Source organism: Toxotes jaculatrix, chromosome 20 (genome assembly GCF_017976425.1).
Source record: "Toxotes jaculatrix isolate fToxJac2 chromosome 20, fToxJac2.pri, whole genome shotgun sequence".
NCBI classification, from domain to species: Eukaryota; Metazoa; Chordata; class Actinopteri; family Toxotidae; genus Toxotes; species Toxotes jaculatrix.
In genome coordinates, this window is record NC_054413.1 from 5,725,346 (window position 1) to 5,748,634 (window position 23,289).

Below are 23,289 nucleotides of genomic sequence, written 5' to 3' on the forward strand. Positions count from 1 at the left end.
TCAATTAGCTGTATGCATAAAGGATCATTCAGCAAATTTGGCTTTTTCTTTTGCGTCTTAGCATCTAGCGGACAGGACTCACCTGTCCTTGTGCGTTGGTGACCAGCTGCCCGGTGGCTCCTTGCAGGTTTGACAGGGTGTTGCCAAACACCTGAGAACCAGCGATTGATCCCATGGCTGCTGCTGCTGCTACCGCCGCCTGGCTGGCCAGAGGATTCAGCTGGAGAGGGAAAAGAAATCATTCATCAAAACTGCATCTGCTAATGTCACCAGTGCAGATGTTTACCAGTACAGCGCTAATTCCCAAAAAAGCAGGTTAAGTCAAGCTCAGCGTGGGGGCCTTCACACTTTGTTCTTTGTTGCCAAGGCCAGAGTAGGCTGACTGCAGTGAGGTCTGTATAGTCCAGCAGTGAGGGCTATGCAGTCCATCATACAGTTCCCGGAGGTCTGTGCTCCTGAACCCAGTGGGAGACTCGAGGGTAGGGAGGAGCGGTGAGAACGGGAGGGTGGCTGTGAATAAGTGGCCATTTTACCACTCTAAGTGCTTCCTCTGGCCCTCGGGGCTCCCCATGGGCCGAGCCGAGTCTCTCCACCCGCAGCAATGGCCCAACAGCATCCCGCTCTCACAATAGAGCCAGGCAGTGTGGCCATGCATCACTGTATCGTCAACCGCTTCGATACGCTTCGACTAAGAATTCCTCCTGCGTCATAATGCACTAGCACACTGTTACTTTTGAAGGAGAGGAGGGTTAAATGACCATCTTTACCTCTGCTGTAATGGACTCATCTGGTCTGGCCTGTGGTTGTGAAAAGAGGCTCCTTGTGTCGGGGAGAGGCTGTAGAGCCCCGCCACATCGCCAAGATTACCCATATAAATCAAGCTAACCACTTATTAGGGGGCTGAAAATGCACTGCTGATTTGGTTGTAGTGCAGCAGAGCAAAGTCTTATTAGGTTGAGTAAGTAGATCAAAGACCAAGAAGAGATAGGAGACCTCCCAATTACTCAACAGAATAGAGAAATAATAGAAACACTGCTTAGAAGCAGTCTGCCTGCTCCCTCCTGCTAATACTGCTTGGCTACATATTCAAACAAGACTGCTGAAATTAGAAGTAAAGCTTATATAACAGACTTAAACTAACAAAAGTACTGCATGTGTTTTATATACATTTATAAAGGCTGATTTAAAACACAATGTGCAGCATCAGAAATTGTTCTACTGAAATGTAAACTTTTCTCCACGTTCCGTTCCCTGCAGGGAATTCAGCTTTGTTCGTCTGAGATCGTTCGGTTGCCATTCATCTTTTATCTTACCCCACCACCATATATTATTACACTTTCTGAAATCAAATGATGAAAAAATGCCACCGAGCAATCAATACTTTTTCATTGACAGTAAAGGTTAAGCACATTAAGAATGACACTGCATTTGTCTTATGAAATCATATTTCATGTTGGTGGCCTCAAATTGGCCGTGATTGATATTGCCTCCCCTCGTCTGAAAGTCATCCAGTTTTTCCTCGATAATCGCAGGATTGTCTTTTATGTGTCCAGTGGTTGTCCTTCGGAAATCTTAACATCTCAAATGTTGAAAAAGTAGAGGCCTGAATCTGACTTTACGTGCAAAGGCAATAGGGTAGCAGAATCTCTGTCGAGCTGGAATTAATACTCTGAGACACATCAACAGTCAACATTAGATAAGAAGATTTCCAGTTGAAAGTTCTGGAAAAATACTAAATTGAGCTGATCTGGGTTTTCATGCTCTTACAATTAAATATTACAAATTCGTTAAACTCAGAGGGACTGACAATGGAAAATGAACATAGTGTGATATGACGCAAAATGTATCCTGAAACATTTTTAATTTATAGTGATATTCGTTTAATCATCCAATATTTTTTGCATTGTTGATTACACTGGACTAGGTGCAAACTAAGGGATCAGTTAGAATCCAGGATTAAAAAAAATCAGATGCAGATATGTCTTCTCACATTTACCGTACCACACTGTGAAAAACAGTTTATTTCTTTGAAAATCATTATATTACATATGATTTTGCAAACCGTTGCCATATTGTAACATAAACTGATTTTGGAAAACATCCTTAATAATGCTTTGATAATATTTTCAACTATATTACTCAACCTTCGTTGATTTATTTCAAATAGCTTGATAAAAGTACTAATGACAATTTATAGAATTATTTATTATTTATTATTTTAATTACCATCACTATCCCAACAGCCAGGGACATACTGCTGGTGCACATTAAAACCAGTATTTTCAAAATCCTGAAATAAGATGTGGGTGAAGAGACAGTTAAAGCTAAATGTTGATACCAGCAGTAGTAGTAAACCTGGACCGGCTGCTGTGTTAGTATATGTGAAAGAGGTTGTGAATATAAAATACGGACATAAGAGGTCTAAGCCGTGTTGGTGAAAACACAGTATTATGGGTGTGTGATGGTGAAAGGGAACACGGAGAAAAGCCAACACGGCCAGCTGAACAGAGTTAAACAGAGGCTACAGATCAACACTCAGATAATGTGATCTGTTCAGAGGAGCACACCCGGAGTCTCCCTGAAAATCTGCTGCGCTTGGTGTCATTGTGTGAGTGATAGGTTGTTGGAAAAGCTTTCAGATTGATTTGAAATATTATCATTGCGTTTCATTTGATGATAGCCCTTTCAGATGCTATGTTATTCTGGTAAATCTAGATGAAAAGAGAGCAGGCTTTATTGCTGCATCTCCTGGCACTGGGTAATATGGATAGCAGTTGGAAGGAGAGCCAGGCATAAGGAGAGGTGAGGCTGTGTTCAACACCTAAACAGGTGATTTTCCGCCACGGTGACTCCTCTCAACACCTCGGCGGGAGGCACAAAATGACAGACCTGGCCTAGCATTTGTACTGATTGCATGTGTTGGAGGAGATAAACAGTGATCTTCCAGTTTGCAGAGCCTGCATGTTAACCATTGTGTTTCGTTCTTTTCATTCACCATGAAAAGGGCGTCAAGAGGATTTTCAGCAGCACAGACCACTTTGGATTTCCACACAGTGCAGAAATAAACAGAAGTCAGTGTATGTGTTAAAGAAATGTTTGAGGTTTTAAGTTAAATTTAATCATTTAGATTTTGTTTTTACATTCCCAGTCAGTTATCACAGTCAAAGCCTCCATTATATCATGTGACACTACCTTGTCACCTTTTAGTCACCACAACTGCTATCACTCTCTGCACTATCACAGTTTAATATAACCAAATATACAAGGCTACACAGAGATCAACAAACAAAATAAACGTCTCGGGCAGGGAAAAAAAAAAACCCTGCAAATTGTTAAAAAATGCATCTTCTCTCCGTACGGCATGAAGGGGAGGGAATCTAAACTCCAGCAGGCTCTCCGTCGCCTGTTTGACCATAAGGGTCACCTGGTGCAGCAACCCGTGTAATCTCAGGAATAGAGGGAAAAATAGCGTCCCCGCAAACCGTGGAGAGACCCCTGGAAACTAAAATTGTCTGACACAAACTAACTGGAGTTTATTCTTGGTTTTGCTCTTTTCATGTGGCCATTTTAAACTTAATTGCTTTTTTTTTTTTTCTGGGCCTGCACATGACATAAAAGAGCAAAGATAAATGGACAAAGTGGTGCAGACACCAGAGGTGGGCAGATTTGTCTGCGCTCAGGCTTCAGTGGTGTGTAAAACTTATTTTCTACTCATCTATGATTCAACAACAGAATCAAACATTTCACTTATATATGAGAAAAAAATGGAAGAGAATTGAAGACCACAGAAAATGATTCAGCAAATTAGTGGTCTGTTTTTAATTGACAATGAAAGCAGCTGTATGTAAACTTTTGTCAATAAAGTGACTAAAACCAGAATATTTTCCTTTTCAAAAAGTCTCTCACATTGATTTCATGTCGGAGAAAGTCTGATAGAAGCTGATGTTTTTGCGAAAATGTGAGACATTTACCAAAGTCTTTGTGCTTTACTCGCCATCAGTCAGACAAAAGTGCATCAAAGTGGACCAAACAGGGTAAATTAACAGTCAACCGCACTATTGTTTCTGGACTGGAAGAATGTCCTTTATCTCTGGACCAACGTGGAAGTTTCTCTCCTTCATCCTGGCTCCACATCTCCTCCCTGCTCTTTTCCCATTCCGGAGTGAATGTAATCAGCTGTGACATGAAAAAACACGTTCTCTGTCTGTCAGGACTCTGCTAGTCTTCCGCTGACAGTCCTCTGCTGACTCTCCTCCTCCTCCTCCCCCAAAATGGCCTCTCCCCCACCTCCCTGTCTCCCCTCCCTCACATCCGCTGTGCTTATGAACATCAAAATGCCATTAGGCCCTCAAAAACACCTCTGTTCCCTTGGTTGGCGGGGTCTCGCACCGTGGCCGTGCACTCTGAGCCCTCCGAGCGCCGACTATTGCTCACCACTGGGCCTCTGCTCCAGCCGTTGTGAAAAATAAACCCCAAAAAGAGCCATTCTTGAGGAAAAATATTGGGAAGTGAAAGACAGATAGAACAACTGGGGCAGATAACACCCGGCAAAATACAATAACGTTGCATCCGGTGACAGTTGGACATTGTAATTGCTTAAGGCAGTGGAGGGATGGTGGTGGCAGCGGGTGTGGACGTGGAGGTGGCTGAGATGGCATGGCGGGTGCTAATGGAGTGATGTCACATGAAACGCCAGAATGACAGCTAGTTAACTGGGGAGGTTTGGCTGATCAAATAAAAAGCATTAACTGTAGGAAATGGATATTGCGGGCGGCCTCAGAAATGGCCGTATCTAATGAGGCAAAATGCAAATGAAGGAGGAAAAGAGTCGTGAAAACGTTTAAACTAACTATAAAGGGATGATGGAGTGTCGGACAGTGGCCGTCAATCTCCCCACTCATTACCTTCATGTGAAATTAACAGCAGCTTTAATCATTACATAAAATCTGCTCCAGCCCATTTGTTGATAATTGTGAAGCGCAGAGGTTCAGAGTGGGTTCTTTGTCATCAATCACAGCAGCAGTACATTTCCTCTGGTTAGGGGACACTGCGAGTAAAAATATAAGTTTTACTACATTCCTCGCACACGATTCCTCTTCCTGAGGAATGATCTATAATATTTAGCTGTTTCCAGATGTATTAAATTTGAAACTACTTGGTGATTAAGTATCCAGAGGAAAGTGCTGACCATTTCAGCTCATGATGTGACATATTTGGTGCAGTTATTTCTGTACCATACTCGTGTTGGGTTGGAAATCACAGCAGCGTTAAACCGCTGTTGCAGTAAATCTACTGCGGCTATGACTTTAAAGTGGATCCATGGCTACGTTGTTAGCTGCTGTAAGAAAAATAAAACCATTAGAGTCTGGTCAGAGCGAGGAGATCGGGCTATGGAGAAATTATGAAGACTGCTATCTTGGTGTATTATCAGAGACTCTCCACAGCCTTTTGATGACAATTACCTGAAATATTCAATACGTAATAAAACACATTTCTTGATTTTAAGAGTTTTATTTCAACTGCACCGACTGCAATCCATTCGTTTTCGTTTATGTGGAAATGGCATCTCTTTTCACTCTGCTGTTGTTTGACATATAAATATAGCATTTGAATGACTTTAATATCCTTCTAATCAATGTCCAGTGATCTTTTGATGTCCTCAATTCAATATAGGAAGGGTCATCCATGCCGCAGCTTTATAAACACAATAAAGGTAAATGATTACTCTCCACTGTGGTGACCAAAAATACGGCCAGTAATGAAGAGAAATGGAGGAGTTTGAGGGGGAGGCCTGTCATGTGTCATTGGCCAACTCTAAGCCCAAAGATTAATCACAAGAGAGGGGCTCTGTGGCTAAGATGTGGTCACCCTTGATCAATAAATCCGCCTCCCTCCCTCCCTCAATGTCGCTGTGCTTCACTGTCTCTCTCTTTCTCCAAAATATACATAGTTGTTGGCACAAGCTAAATCAGCATAAGTGGAAAGATGAATTGATGACATTTACATCCGTATTTGTATTGATTACTCGCGTTTTGACTTCCCAGGCTCCCCTCTTGAGGAGTTGACTTAAGAAAATGCACTGTTCTAGTTGAGTCTATTAACGAAGCCATCAACTGCACATTCACACTCCCAATGAAAAAGAGCACAAAATAACCCAGGAAAAACATAAAAATGCAAAATCCTGCTCATAAGAGCACAGGGCAACAGAGTTTAGAGGAATTTCACTTCATGCAGCCACTATTCATTGCAAAAAATATACCAAATCTACCTTCAGCTAACCACAACCGAACACACAGAGGAGAAGAATTTCTGATAATATTCTGCAGGGACCACAAATGGGACTTTTGACTCGGTCTATGAGGAGGGCATAATGCAATAACATTGCATTAAAAGGTTTTTTTTTTACAGCGCGGCAGCGCTGTGCGGCTGTATTCCTTGTGTGAGCCCGGTGCTCTGTTTGCGGTCACTAATGGGCATCAGAAATTACAGGCAGTGGAATCGCGCCCCGCGGGGGGACTGGCCTCCTCAGCGGAGCGGAGCACTTAGACAGTGTCTGGGAGGCTGCTGGAGGAGGAAGGGGGGAACTCAATGTCACAGCCCTGCCTCATAATTAAAGAAACCCTATTCCTTATCCACTGTTAGGTGAGCCCTAGCTTGGTGCTCCATCTGAGGGCTCCCCTGTGGGCGTCTAATGCGTGTTGCCCCCAGTGTGCATGTGGGCTGATCAGGGATCTGTGCCTTTCTGCTGGGTGTCTGAGCTGGAAGCCCTCTGCCCACCATGAGGGTAACGGGGGCCAGGTTTATAAGAATCGCAGACCTCAAAAAGCGAAGGAAAAATCAACTCGGCGAGGCCTGAAAACCGAACAAAACCAGAAAAGCCAAAAAGTAAGTGCAAAGCGCAATGTAGGTGTATTTTTAAAAGTGAAAGTACCGGCACAGTTTTCCAAATGATCCGCCTGAAATATGATAAATTTAACTTTCTCCTTATTTAGAAATTCAGGACTCATCGTTGGTCCTTAAGTCTGTAGATTTTCTTCTTGCCTAATCCCTCATTTGAAGTAAATAAAAGTAGTAGAGCTGTCATGGTCAGGTTGTTTTCCTCATCTAGCTCCCATGCTTTATAATTATTCATATGAAATGTGGTGCTGTTGATGGGCAACAGTCTTATTTTCTGCTTCAGTCAACAGTGCACATTTGTATTTCTAAATTGTGAAGCGCTTGTTATGTAAGGCAATTTTCTGCCTTCTTAAGAGCCGGATCTCCTGTGCATTAATAAGAGCCTTGGCTGAGCTGCTGGAGAGCTGAGGGCCTGTTCATGCTCTAAACCACGCAACCACTACCAGCAGCAGCAGCAGCAGCAAGCATGGCCATTTAAACACAGTCTGTCACCACAGACCATTTATACACATTTAAAAGTTTTATAAGAAAATTGTGATTTAGAAACAGGTGTTGGCCTGAACAAATGGTCAGTTGTGAGAATGCTCAAAGTTAAATGATAAAAGATAAATGTAAAATTTAAAAAAAGAAACACCTTAAATATTTTGCCAATCAGAACCAGACCTCAGCGTCATCAGTGGTAACTAAATTTGATTTTAAAGATTTCTTTCTGAACAGCCTCCAATAAACAAACATCATTTTGGAACATTTTCAAAATAATAAAATCCTGATTAACATTAATTTGTGTGACCAGGGCACTCAACATGTGCTTTGAAGTTGAAAAAGGGTACCATCCATTTAAAGAGGTTAGAAAAAAAAAGTGCATTTTTACATTTACTGTTAGAAGTCAATTGAAAAAGATCTGTAAAATTATATCATTACGAATAACCTCCACCGCTGTTGAGATATGAGACATGCGACAGATAATGGACTCTTCCCTCAGTCTAAGTGTTGCCAGTTTCACTGATAAGCCACAGTATGAACCATTGGGTCCACATTTGAGCATGTCATTTTAATTTTGATTTAATGCCCCGCAGAATGAAGACAGCCCGTTTCGCTAAATTGAACAGACGTGAAGCTGATCTGGAAAATCAATTAATCGATGTGCAAGGCTCATTTAATACACGTGTTAATATAATGGGAGAAACACCCACTACCCATAAAAAAAAGAGAAATTTGGAGCAAATTGGATAGTGGTGATTTTAACAGCGGTTGACATAAGTAAAAGTGCACTGCAGTGGAAAACAGTGACATGAGTGTCTGAAGGGGCCTCAGCTGGAGACAAAAGCAGCAGAGATGGGCCCGAGACTTGAGGAGGACGGTGGAGCGAACGAGAGGGGGGGGGGGGGGGGGGGGAAGAGGGGAGGGAGGGGAAGATGGCAAGGAGGTGAGAAGAGATGGAGAGTGCAGACAGGCAGGCCTCTGAAAGGCCGTTGTGGTTGGCAGCCGCTGACCTTGGTGACGATGGGTTTTCACCAGAGGCTTCTAATGAAGGCTGATTGCCAGGGAATAGTGAGGGAGCCAACGGGTAGAGAGGGGGGAAGAGGAGAGAGAGAGCAAGAGAGAGTGAGAAGAGAGAAGGGGGAGAGAGAGAGAGAAAAGGATAGAGGAGAGGCTCAGGTAATTGCAGCACTTGTGGGTCTGAGGCCCTGCGGTCCTGTGATGTCGGGGTGCAGTGGGGAAGAAGAGAGATGTCTGTGGACGCTTTGGTGGTAAATTGTGGAGCACAGGGATAGGAGGCAGGCCCCTAGGCTGTAATTACCCCTATGAGTGTGCGGATGGAGAGTGGACAGGCCCAGTGTGGGGCACTGACAGCGATCAAGGAGACGACTGCGAAGGGGAGTAGAGACAGACATGCAGACAGACGGCGGGAGTCTGACGGAGGAGGAAGACAGGACGCCTCCATCTCCGCCAGGCCGCCCGAAAACCAACCAGCCAGACACTGGACCAAGGTCAGAAGCTATTAGTGAACACACAACATGCTGGTGACAAGACAGCCATGACGAGAACAGCAGAGAGACAGAGCAGAGCTGTAGAAGATGCAGATCCTGGATGTAGAATGAAGGCAATAAAAAAAAAATGCAATAAAAAGCAACTAATTAGATCAAGAGGCACAGAGAGAGCAGGATGTTGGGGCTCCACTGGATGGCGCAGCAGGGTCAGGAGGGTCTGGGCATACGAACTGGAATAAGAGAATTGATAGGCTGGCCTAAGCTTCCCGCTGCCACGGATCAGTATGTACTGCCTCTCCTCTCCCTGCCTGGGCTGATGTAACTCACTGGAGTGGCAAATTACACCAGACCTACAGCTGTAGCCCGACATTATGATTAATTTGATCAGTAATTTCTCCTGTTTTTCATTTTAATCGCCGCGACCATTCTGCTGTGGCAGGTCTTTCAGATCTAATTAAGATCAATTCCGGTGTAACAGACTTGGCGAGCGCCTTTACCCCGTCAAATCCCTGAGCTCTCCGGGCGTGGAGAAAACCTGCAGCTCTAATCAATCAACTTCCAGCAAAATCCAGCGGGCTGCCGCAATCAGCCCATTAACACACTTAAGCAAATTTCATAATCTTCCCCCGTCTATTTGTCATCACTGTGGTGGCTATTTCAGGCAGCTACAGGCTGCATCTCACTGTACTCTGCATACTGGGGAGTGTTAGCGGGTGTGGGCGGGGTAGAAAGGTAAATTCTTACTCCATTTAACCAAATTAGCTGCACTAATCTGAGTTTAGACCATTGACTCAAGGGGACACAGTCTGCTGTGGTGTGATTTGTATTCTAATAGGGATATTAATGAGCCAATTAATGAATTTTGTCTCACAAATTAAAAACACCAAACACTAAAAACACTGGGGATGTAATGAATGCTCAGGATTTCCTCACTATGAGTTTACAAAGAATATCACACACCTCCCATGAGAAGAGAATTACAATGGGACATTAATTGGAACATAATGAGTATTTGTCTCTCTGCAGCTCTGCGCTGTATTTTTCGGCAAATAGTTGAACGGCTGGGTGATTCTGCGTGTCTGAATAATGACAGTAGGAAATAGGGGTGTTATCTGTGTAATGCTGATTGTATTATGGTAATTATGACTCGACTTTACTGCACAGACCAGCTCCTCTGGGTAAGGAAAGGAAACACCAGAAATGCCCTTCTGTGTCTTCAATTAAAACATACAAAAGGCAGATAACGGGGACAATTCACATGTGTTTGTGACAAACTCTTTGAACTCTTTGCTCAATTCCTGAATTCAAAACTTGTGTGAATTAACCAATGAGGTGCTCAGTGATTCTGGGACTGAAAATCCAATCACGGGTCCAGGCAGTGGAGGGAGGTGGAGCTGCTGTTTAAATCCTATTGCAGCCTTGAGTGGGAGCTGAGGCCGTGGCCTGTCCTTGGGCGAGCCCCTCGCTGGGTGACACACTCTTTGACAACCCCAGCACTGACCCAGAGAAACTAAACCTTTTACGGCCATTCTGATCCTCTCTCACCCACCCACCCACACACACACACACACACACGTGTTCCATAATCCTATTTGATGAGGCAATATCTTAATGATACCCGATGTGGCCTCTTCGGCCCCCCTCAAGGGAGGTCTGTCCTCAGTCATCATAATCAGCCGAGCGGCTTCTTTTAGGAGAAGACAGTCTATATAAAGCTAAGGGTCTCAGTCTCAGAATGACCCTGCTTCTGCTGTCTTTGTGTGTCACGGAGAGATATTCACAGATTCTTGGAAATTTAAGAAAGCTGCGGCTTCCTGGCAAATCAAAGACTTGTGTCTACTTGAGTCTGATTGTAGTTTAGTTGTTACCTAAGGTCTTTGTGCGCTGCTTAATGCAAGCTTAATGCATGAATCTGTATGTTGGTCAGTAGCCGTTGTATCCACAGCCAGACTGGACAGTGTGTTCGGCACGATGTAGCGGCTAGCCTTTGGAGCCCATTAAATCCAGAGGCTGTTTTTTCCTGCTGAGTCTCACTAGGCCGTGACAGGGCCGGAGAGGGCTGCAACGGGGGAAACAAATAGCCCAACTCATCCTGGCCATAAAGAAGGTTGCACCACAACCCAATAAGGGTCTGACGCTGATGAATGTGACCAGGGACAGAAAGGCGACCCTGGCCAGTCTCCACCAGAAATGAAACCACAGGGATATAAAATAGGTTATTATCGTCACACAGTGACAGCAGGACAGACAGAAGGTTGGAGATGGATGGACAGACAAAGTGACTAAAAAGGAGGTTGAGTAGGAAGAGCAGCAAAGATTAAGGGACTGATTACGGCTGGAAAGCCCAAGGATAGATAACCGCAGAATCCCTACCGAATCGGCAGGAGGAGGATGTGAATCATGCTTCTTGCCTGGTCGTGAGGTTTGATGTGCTTAAGTGCGTCAAGGCTTCAACAACAAGATACATATTCTAATAGCTCCACATAGACAGAAGAGCTGCCAGCCTCCATTCAAATACGGCCACTTGATAAAGATCAAGTGCTGGCAGAAAATCAAGCACGTATGCCGCTTAAGCACAGTGTTTTCTCAGGGCTGACCTGCCCAAAATCACACCATCATCAATGGCACCATTCAGATGAACACTTGAATTCTTTAAGTGGAACATCATATTTTTTAAATATGGATTACATATCTAATTGAACATGTAATGAATATACAAAAAGCGATGCATTGGCTGTACTGTGCTGGATCATTACGGTTGTAAATACTGGTGGACAGGTCGGATTAAATTAATCAGGTTGCAGTCAAAAGTAACCAGTCCTCATTTTATACTGTTTCTCAGTATTTTGTTATTATAAACATTTGTACAAGCCTGAAAAGAAAGTCGGTGTATAAACATTTCCATTGTATCCCAAAGTTTGAAGATAATCTGAGATTCAAAAAACACAAACCGAAATTCATTGAGTTTAGGTATCAAAATCTGAGAGACAGAAATTTGGACTGGTGTGTCACTGTGCACAACATGTCTTAGTTTGTTGACTTACCGGCAAAGGCATGGGCGGGGTCACGGGAGAAGGGAGGCTGCGGGCCGGTGACTGGTTGGGTCGGTGTGGTGGAGACTGCTGCGGCTGTCCAGAGGTGGAGGAGCAGGCAGACCCTGGAGATGGGACAGAGGTCTGCTGCTGGTTGGGCGGGGTCATGTGATGGTGGGATGACAGCTGGTTCTGGGTGTGGGAGTGGGTCTGTTGGTGATGGTGTTGCTGCTGTTGCTGCTGATGTTGCTGTTGCTGCTGGTGGTGCTGCTGCAGGTGCTGGAGCTGCTGCAGGTGCTGGAGCTGGGAGTTGAGTGATGAGGTAGCTGTTGATGAAATGACAGCAAGTTCTTTGATTCCTCTTTCTGCATGAGACCTGAGCTCTCCGTACAGAGTCCAACAAACACAAATGAACTTGGACTGACAACATGACAACAAGTGTTTTAGCACATGAACAGAAAGCCCTCATTATCTGAAGAATATGCTCACACCTCAGACAGAAACACACGCACACATGGAGGTGTGGGATGCATAGGGTGAATAGTGAGAGACAGATGTAAATTGCGTGGAGCCACAACAAGGTCCTCCAGGGTTTTTAGCCTGCATGATAGAGTCAGTGAATTTAATTTCACTAGTTGGAGGACAAAGCTATCAAGCCTGACTGATATAATTGCTCTCTCCGGAGCCAAAAGTCTTCATTGTAACTTGGAGAATGTCAGAATCTTTGGTTTAATGGCTTAAAATCTCATAGGAAAGAGACATCCATCTTCACTGCAAGAGTTCAGAAATAAACCCATTAACTAATTGGATCCAATAATGGCACGCCATTAGAACCTCATTTCTACATTTAAATGCTTATAAATTTTTATGCTGTTTAATAAAAAAAAAAAAAAAAAAAATGGTTAACACTCAGGTTGAGACAGAACAGCCTGCAGCTACACAGCATGCAAATACTCCCATGGACCCGGACTGTCCATCTAAACTATGATATGAAACAAACATGTTAAAATATGCTTCTGTGAACACTGTGCAAGTGAATCTCAGCTTCGTGGTAATTTTCTGTTCTCTCAGTCCTTAAAAAATATCTGAATACAGAACATGGTGAATGTTTTAACAGTTCACATACACACAATGTGTTTGAATGTCAGAAATCCATAACACAACACAGACAACAAATACTGTCTACAAGGGGAATCGAGAGTAATACTACACGTGGAGAATTGGACTTAAACATCTACAATGACCTTCACAGCTTAAACAGAAGCAAAGATGAACTGAGTTTCCATATAGATATAGTGAATATAATTTTTTTTTAACCTGCGCACATTTACAGAAAGCTCTTGTCAGTCTTGTCAATCAAAATAATAGAAACTATTCTATTTTGCAAAACAGCAAACATTACAGCAAAGGCTTTAAATAAAGTAATTTCATGTATTTGCAGAACATTATGAAGTTGTGGTGAAGTTGTCCGTTGACCTTTTGGGATATAAAATGTCATAATGTCATTGTTTTATTCTATTAAACATTTCTATGAAATTTTGTCACAATGAGTGAGGGAATTCTTGAGTTATGGCCAAGAACGTTTAAGACGTATAAACTCTGCCTTTGACTCCGTGATGTTAAACATCTTTGCATAGAAGTACGAGTACAACAGATGACCATGAGGATAATTTAAAAGTATTCTATTTCTTTGACACTGAGCAAGAAATATATGCAGAGGATTCACACATTAAGATGTGCAGAAACGAAATTGATCAATCCTGCTGAGGAAATAAGTTTACAGTGGCTCTATCCATTTGATGGTCATTGTTGTAAAACACAACCATTCAGTAATGAGGAAATCAAGCTAGATATTTGAAAATTATACAGGAGAAACAAATCATTTTCGTCACTTGTTGAAATAAAAAGGAAAATGTCTCTTTCTGCATCTAAAATCCATGACAACAAATTGGACATTTGTTTGTTTAAATATACAAACTACACTATAGTCCAATATGATGATTAAAATCTTGAATATTTAAATTAATTGCTGTAGATATGTATAATCTACAGTATTATCAGGAAGAATTTAAACTGAGCGTTTAGTATGGAAATGACTTAAAACACAAAGAACTGAATAAAAAACAAGGGTTCAAAAGCCTGTTTGTGAACATCCATTGATAATGCAGCAGAGCGATTGTGAACACAGGCATAGACAAGCTTGTATATATACAGAATCAATGCACTTAAATAATTTAAGCATGGTTGTCTTATAAAATATGAATAAAACATCGGGGCAGACGAGTCTTTGATTAGTGTGGTCACTACAACTTCAGGACAGGCACAGATGAACATTTGATGAAGATCAGATCATCGTCCTCTTTCCTCGCTCTGCAGAAGCTCAGCAAAAGAAAGCCAGTGTCTCTTGGCCAGTAAACAGCACACTTTTACATTTCTTCTACCTCCTGACACATTGACACCTCTCTCACACCCCCACCATGAATTATATATCATCTGTGCAAACGGCGAGAGTCCAATTCTCCCTTAAAATGTTGGGGCAAGTTGTCTAGCAAGCGCTGAGCCCCTGACAGGACTGGCTCTTTTCCTTTGCAACTTCACGACAAAATGTTGAGCCCTATTTAAAGATGGAATAAAAGGGAAGAAAGACGGAGAAAACAAAAGGGGGGTAAAATGAGATTTCTGTCAAAAAATTATCGAAACCAGGCGAAGATCAAAGACAATTGGAGAATTTCCTCCAGCGCCAACCATTACGCTGAGGAACAAGAGGCACAACAAAAGAATATGAGGAAAAAAGAAAACAAATACAGAGGGAATATGGAAGAAGCCCCATGTGGCCTTATTATAAGGGCTACACCGCAGGTAACTATATTCTTTAACAGTAGTGCTTTATAAATTCTGTCATCTTGTTAAGACTGTCAGGACCACTGACCCTCCCTTCCCCTCTAACTGGGCAACTGGCATTTTGAAGCTCATTCTTTTAACCACAGCTGTCTGATTGCTTTGGTTGAGCACATAATCCAAACGGCTTGTCTCAGCTAATTGTTTGTGCTCCTTCCTCCAGCAGACACAGGGCTGAGGATGAGAGCGGGAGCTTCACTTATGATGGAGAGAGGGCAAAAGGGTGCCGGGATCCTATAGTGCTCATTATATCTCCCACTGTCTCTTTGTTGTGTTTCATATTCACTAGTCCTCCGACTGCGATGCAAGCAGCGCTCCCACTTAGTCATCGTGCCCGAGGGGTGTAAGAGCAAGGGTCCCACTTTCACTGTTGTCACAACTTGCCTATGTTAATGTTTATAATGAGGAATGAGCCAGATCATAGTGAAAAGTCATGCAGCTAAATGATCACATGCGGCCTGAACTGTGGCATTTTGTGCTCCATTTAAACATTTAACAACAATCATTTGGGAGTATGAAACACCAGCACTGAGAAGTCTAAGGCCTTCCAACCTCAACGCTTTGAGAAACTGTTCTGCCATCTCTCTTTCAGAGCTTCTTTTCTTCAGTGCCACAGAAGAAATCAACTGTTATCTTTGACTGTCCCGGCCCCAGCTTCTGAAGTACTGGAGGACGAAGCAAGACTGATTGTCAGAGGTCGAAAGGCTAGGTCAAAGCTAGCTCATTCGTCAGACAAAATGCTATTTTTGCTTCCTGTGCGGTTGAGGAGTAGGGGGGTGGGCTTAGGCTGCTCTCTCATTACCAGCACTATCTCAGTAGCCTCTGCCAACCCCCCTATTACAGCACTTTTCTCTCTGGGGCTGATTCGAGCTTGACTCCTTGTTTTCCTCTCAATGCACAACACCTACGTTTACAACTGTTCCCTATGAGATATCTTATACATCATTTGTGTGTGTGCATGGTGTTTGTGTCCAGGTGTAGTCAGGGGGCAGACGTCCAACACTGATACTCAACCTAAAGGTGAATTCTGAGGAACAAGCAGGACTCTAATACATATTTACAAAAAACTGCCCAGTATGAGAAATGTACATGTATAAAAAGCCTGCTGATGAACCTAAGATACACACTACATAAAATAAGTTTCATTCAATACTAACTGGAGTTCAGAGAAATACAAAAAAATCTATTGATGCATTCAGGTGATCTAGAAAGCATATACAAAAAGGTGCTCGTGACTTCAAAGTCCTTAGAAAACGCCTGGCCAAGGCCAACATGAAGAGTGACTCCAGCATGACAGTAATCACATCTACACAAAAGGACTTTCATTCATCTTTCATTCTATTCTAACTGCGTGTGCTCCACATAGTATAAAGTAGAAGGTGGAGACGATCATCTCATGTCAAAGGAATTTAAGTCTCCTGGACGTCAAAAAGGAAAAACAGATCACAAACCTTGAAATTAATGTATCGAGTTCACAGTAATGAATAAGATCTACAGCACCTTTTGTGTCACATCAGTAAGTTATGTGTATTGGTGAACTGTTTTCTTTTCTTAAAGATGTGAAGTAGTTCCCACGGTTGATGTTGAAGCATGTGCATCACCTCTTTTATTTAGCTCAGATGCATAATTTAACTGAGAACAGAGAAATGTCTTTAACAAAACAAATCTAACTGCTGTTGAGTGACTGAACGTCTTTAGCATAATTTAGAAGTGCTGTGAATGAAGAGCTAATCAGGAACTGCACAGAAGCCCGTCAGGAGTTAATGAAATTGTCCAGTGTGACCCACCCTGTATTTTTAGGACCTGCTCTAATCTAAACACAGCTGTCATTCTTTAGCAAGGGAGGTGAGAGGGGACAAACAAGCTCCCCATTACTGCTCTGCCGCACGTTCCACTATGGGAGTCCATAAACCACTGTCTCAATTGCCTTTTCAGTGAGTCACACTGATAATTACTCCACTGGAGGTAAGGAGATTTAGACTCTATGAGATCTGGTAATTATGAAGGTGGTCAAAGGAAGGTCGTTTTTACTCTGCGGATTAGATTGGAGCACGCGCACACTGTGGATAACATCACTGTTTCTACGCTCATGTCCTTAGCTCACTGTAAACTCTTACCACCGCTGGTCACTCTGTATCACACTGATAACACATCATCTTCAATAATGATCAATCTGTTGATATTGTTTTGAGATTAACCATTTAGCCTAGAAACCGTTACAAACAAAACCGTTACCAGTTACCAGACTGAAAACTGATTTCTTAAAACAGATGTGAAAAATAGAAAGAGAAGAAAGAAATATACTGGGAAGCTCATTAGATGTTTTGTGTGCAACAATAGCTGTCAAGTAAATGCAGTGGAGCGAGAAGGACGATATTTCTCTCTGATATGTGAAAAAGAAGCATAAAGTAACATGAAAAGGAAATACTCCAGTGAAACATGGACTTGAGTAAATGAACTTCGTTACTTTCCAGCACTGCTCATTACTTCAGCATTAGTTATTCGATCTACTGTTAAACATACGCTGTGCTTTGAAATATACAGTCTATTCGTAGAAACACCAAATTAGCTGGACTTTCATCATAAATATAAAGCAGAAAACAACCACGAACACATATTTGTGTTATTTTATTTTTACCAGGGAATCCATACAATTGGTAATCATGTTAAAAGAATGGAGAATACATATACACACACATATGTGTGTGTGTGTGTGTGTGTGTGTGTGTGTGTGTGTGTGTGTGTGTGTGTGTGTATATACTGTTAAAATTTGAGCAGAGTTGCGGAGCCACAGGATTTTAGAGCCTAAACCACATCACTTGTAGGGATCCAGAGATAATGCTTTCACTTTGTGATGCAAGGCAATATCAAGCTGTGTTGTAGAATTCTCACTCTGAGGGGAAGCATTTCAAAGAATCAAATCCTCTCCATGGAGATGTTACACATACAAGAAAATCCCTGTGTACTCGATAATGTTGCCCTTTTGGTGTGTCTTATGCTAGGTTATTGATTTCCAAAGTGTGTGGTGTGTGGCCCAGGGACCTCCAAGGGCCCTTGAGAGAGGTTCCAGGGGGTCCCGACCAAAGTGAGATCTAGTTTACTTTCGCTAAATTTAATTCCTTTGACAGAATGTGTAACAAATGTTGTTTTGACTGTCCCTTTTTCTGCCCTTTTAATACTGACGTGTGGTGCCAAAACACGTGCTGGGGAGGTGAGTTCATTTTCTTTATTAGTTGATCCCTCCCTACTTAAAAGTTAAAATATTCAATATCTAAACATTTATATATATTCTATATTCAATTACATTGTTTCATACAACACTTTCTAAAACCAAGTAAATGACCAAACCAACTAGATCTCTTAGTATACACTGAGAAATTTTCCCCTGCTTTTGTACAGAGGAGTTTCATTCTTATTTCAACAGTATGTAATACTGTGGTGCCCAGGAAGGGGTCCCTCGCTTTTGTCCTTCAAAGTCCAGAAGGTGTTGGACACCCCCCCCCCCCCCCCCCCCCCCGCCTCCACAACTCCCCTTCTTTAGAAAAGCGCCTGTCTGCTTGGCAGGACAGACTGGGTTATTACAGCGTGTTCATGGTCCCATCATGTGTCGTCAGACCAAAGCGGAGGCCGCGAGTAAAAGCCTCATGCAAAATTTATGTTCATGCGGCTGTTTCAGTGGGTGGAAAAATCAATATTGCGGGCCTGATGCACGGAGATGACTGAGTGCTCTCTGACTGACAGTAAAAGCTGAGAGAGATTGAGGGGCTACATTTACTGCTCTAGAAATGGAGTGGAGTGGAGTTGCCCTAATAGTCTAGTTCACCTTAAATTTGAATTTCATTGTGGATTATTTTGGTAACAACTTGGATAGTGAGGGCTTGAAGAAATTATGCAAAATGACAAAATGAGAAAAAAGGAAGAATAAGCAAGCATGTTTTCAAACCATCGAAGACGCATCTCGCATTGTGGTTTCTGAGCCGCTACGATATTGTATATTATGAGGTTATTAAGCCTTCCCTTCCTTTCCAACTTACACAGATATAAAATGATTGTAGAATAATCAAAAGACAATGTGGGTATGAGGAGGACATCATAGGGCTTTTGTTCTGCGCTGCTTCGCTTACATATGCTTTTGATAGCATGCCACATACCCACAGTGCATTTGGGGAGGAATGTAAGAAGAGAGCGAAAGAAAGTGAGAAAAAGAAATTCAGTGGGATGAAATAACCCCAAACAATGGGATTTGCTTTCCATTCTTCTGCCTCCATCTTCTGTCTTTAATTATTCCCTTTGGTTGTCTGAGGGAGCGTGTAAGCACTTTCACACAGCACAACATGCCCAGCAGCACAACACTGTCTGCCTTAGTGATGTGGAGACTTCTGAGTGACACTGAGCCTCTTGTGATTATTAATGCTGTTTAATACAACACAGAGCAGCCACTATGATTGAGGGAAAAAACAGATTTCAAAATGCATGCATTCAAAATGCAATGTGAACAGAATTATGTACAACATGAGAACTGCACTTGAGATATATTTCCCCCTTGCAACATAAACAATGTGTACACCATGAAATGAAGGCTAATGTTTTGTAGATGCAACACTGAAAATGTGTATTTGATAACAAGCACCAAGTGCGCTCTATTTTGTACACAGCGTTTAATAGAACCTCAGCTGATCCTGGCGGGTTCCTTTGTGCCGGTTTAGTAGTTTCTTCCTGAATCGCATATGAGATATTTGAGAGCCCAGAACGATGTATGATGAATGAAGTAGCATGCTACTTATACGCTTATCGTGCTCACTGACTAGCAACAGGTTCAGCAAAGGGCAGCGGCAGTAAATGAAATTCCGCACTGGGACAATATATCATCAAAAGAAATGTATGCACCCGAAACTTACAAGCCTTCTTCAGATGCGGACAAGGTGCCTGACGGGGCTGGGGGAGGGGGTGAGGATGGGATAGTGGAGGAAAAAAAGAGGAGGGGAAGTGGGAGAATAGTGGGGGAGGGTTTTTTTTTTTTTTTGCTGGATGGGTGAGGAGCAAGCAAGGGGAAGCAGCAGATTTTGTTGAATCAGTTCTATTTTCATACCGGCTGATCTGTGTCTTTTAACCATTTCACTGCAGCTGGAAAATGAAAGTACCAGGGCTAATTTCACAGTGAGAGCTCACTGAACAAAACCCCCCACGGTCTGTGGAAAAAGGTGCTAAGTCTACTTTGTCATTGTGAATTACGGCAATGTAATTCAGGAAACGGGCTCATGTGTATGAGACAGAAAAGTAGAAAATATGTGCAAAAAAAAAGAAAGGCAAGAAAAGCCCCTTTTTCTGCTCCAGCCTGAGATACTGAGAGGTTTTCTTATGATCGGTGAGTAACCGATAGCTCTCTCCAAACACGCCGTCCTGTACTGATGCCACAGGATCCATCTGTGATGTGTCTGCAGTTAGTCCAGAAATAGCACCCACGGGACCTACACACTCCTCAGGCCTCCTGCGGGACCTTTTAAGCTGCACTGATACTGATAAAAGCCCCCACAAATCTGGCCCCCAGATACCTCAGCCATTAATTAAGGTAATTAGGCCCTGGTCAGCAATTAGTAACCACAGATAGCTTTTAGCAGTGGCTAAGACGTCTCCACTGGCGAGGGGTTTGGTTCCATACCATCTGCTGACAAATGTCACCACGGACTCTTTGGTTTCACACACAGGGAACTGGAGAGCTGTGTTTAAAAATGACCTCTGTGTGATCCAGGCTGGCTCCCAGTCTCCCACAGCCTCTCTCTGCTGGTGCTGCTGCTGCTGCAGGATCACTTTTGTTTGTTCTTCTCACTTCTTTGGTTCTTTTCTTTTCCAAACATGGAAGAGCGAGCTCTATGAAAATCCATACATGTTGCACACAGCCAGAGTGGGAATAGGAAACGTTCACTGCGCACGGTATTGATCAAAATTAGAACATCTGGGCTGAGTGTAAGTAGTATTGATTAGAGTGTAATGCTACATTGATTTGCTTGTATTATAAAGTCCATGATAGATCCATATTGATAATGTGTTGGTTTACATTATGATGTTATATAAACTTCTATTGAAATTAAATCAAAATGATGCTGCATATACAGCAGTTTTAAGCAAGTTTTCACAGATACAATCTATTTTAACTGCACTTCAGGTTGATTATTTATACCAGGACATTCCCTAAGAAATAAAAATTACTCTGTTTTTCTCATTAAGATCCAATTAAAGTCCCTGTGATTTATGAATTTGTGGGAAAACACAAACAAAAGCAAATACCTGCCTGAGACACATTCACAAACAAATGAGACATTTTTTACTGATATCAAAATGCAGCAGTCTGTGTATTTCATCCTGTGGTAAAGGTGTGTGATATAAGGCGCTCTGACTAGAACACACTGATAAAAACAGGCTGAATACACACATTCAACCTTAGAGGACAGATCATGCAATAACTCACATTACTGGGGAATAGGAAATAAAGGATGCAGCTGTGCTACTTTACACAATTCCACATTTGAAGCAATCGGTGATAACACCATTTTCATTCCAGTTCAGTCCCATAAAATTACCATTAACATTACAACTCATGCAGAACACAGATAAATGTAAAATGTCACCCAGTTCTGCCAGGCGGGAATTCCAGTTCCACAAGATTACCATCTCTGTCTGCTCTCTCCCACTGCACCTTGTCTAATATTTCATTTACAACATTTCATAAGTTCATTTTCCCCTCACTGACCATGTAAATCACAAATCAATTTTCATTTAAAATGCTTGACTACAGATTGTTGCTGAAAGCTTCTGAATTGCACCTCAGCAATATGGCAGACCTTTGGCAAATCTTTCGGAAACAGTCTGGCCGGAAAGGAGGAGGAAAAAAGTGAGATGTAATTTCTACAAAACATCTCCGGGGCCAAGTGGTCAAGGCATTTACTGGAAGCATTTTACAAGTGTTGAAATATCACAAAAACAATACACCATTATGTATTGTAATTTATATCAACCTTAGTGCTCCCTCATTTATTGAAACCTCCGACTTGTGATCGACTTGTCTGTTCAAAAGGAACAATAGGCTGATTATGTGATGATGAAAAGATGAACTCTATTGATTGTTCATAATTTAAGGGGATAGTTAATCAATATGTGCAGCAATCTTAAATGTTGAATATTTACAAAGAATATCAGTGGGCAGAAGATTTTAGAAAAGCTTCAGATATTTGAGGCTTAATTAAAAAAAACAGCCACATAATTTGTAATATTATTTCAATGAAAAACTGTTAATTTGGTTAAATGGTCAACATAATATGCATGTCACACATTTAAAAACCTAATTACAACAGGCAGAGGGCAATTTGCTGCAGCTCAGGAGCTGCGGGAATCAAAAATAGCTGGATTAAAATGGAATAATTTAGTGCGTTTGTAATTATTCATTTAACTGGAAGCTAATTTTAAAAACTAACATATTGGAATTCAAACTCCTAATTCAGTAAACTATGCTCTCCTAATACACATCTACTATAAAAATCATTTAAATAAATGTATTACACTCTGCAAACACAGTGCAGACAGACACAGTGTGTTGTGGTGGACTGTCTTGTAGACTGTGTGTTTATGGCAGCAGGTTTGCAAAAAGCCTCCCTCAGTGTTTACCAGTGAGGGCAGATGTCAGGGTTTTCTGTGGAGGAGCAGACACAGCCACATCTGATTAACAATATTATTGTCCTCCTCCGCACCGCCATAAAGACTCCCCCCCCCTTCTCCTCCTCCTTTTTTCTTTTCTTTTCTTTATTTCTATTTCAGGCTCTGGCAGCATGCTGTCCTGTGGCATGGCTGAGCCAGAGTGACACTGCCACCATCCACAGAAACAAAACATGAGTCAAGAGCCAGCAGGTTAAGACAAACAGCCACTACTGTTTCTTACCAGGCAGAAAATATAAAAATATATTGGGATAATACACTTAAAAAAAATCTTACTTAATCATACTTTATATTCAGATGCACTGTGCATCATTTGTACTGTTATTTTTGTGCAATTATGAAATATGTGTGACTTGAATTCAAAACAAATCATTAGCATGTCTGCAACAAGTCAAACACCAGGGGGTAAAATTTACTCACATCTCAGCTTCAAAAAAAGACATCAGAGTATAAATCATGAGTCTCGTGGGAGTGTGTCTGTGTGTTCATATGTGCATGTACAGTAAACCTGCGCATCAGCCTGACTGTAAATTTGCGAGTTTGATTCTAACCCTCTCATCGCTCCTCTGTACGTTCTGATTGGTGATTTTTTTTTTTCTTCTTCTTCTTTCCGTCGCCAAACTGTCACAAAGGCACTAACCCCACACGTTTCCAAGCTGCTTATTGAAGACAAACAATAAACCACTGGCAGATATCAATGGCAGAGATGAGAACCCGGGTGCCATATCTGCTGGGACTGCCTGGCGAACCTGCCTCTGCCTGTG

General features: G+C 42.2%; 1 protein-coding gene across 1 annotated transcript in view; it reads right to left on the reverse strand.

Annotated features, from left to right (window-relative positions):
* Positions 1-23,289, reverse strand: part of pou6f2 (POU class 6 homeobox 2) — a 61,742-nt gene that overhangs the window by 15,860 nt on the left and 22,593 nt on the right. The window contains exons 4-5 of the mRNA XM_041066063.1: positions 11,933-12,246; positions 83-220 (exon numbers count right to left, since the gene is read on the reverse strand). Coding sequence (XP_040921997.1) covers positions 83-220; positions 11,933-12,246 — 452 coding nt within the window. The remainder of the gene's footprint in view (positions 1-82; positions 221-11,932; positions 12,247-23,289) is intronic.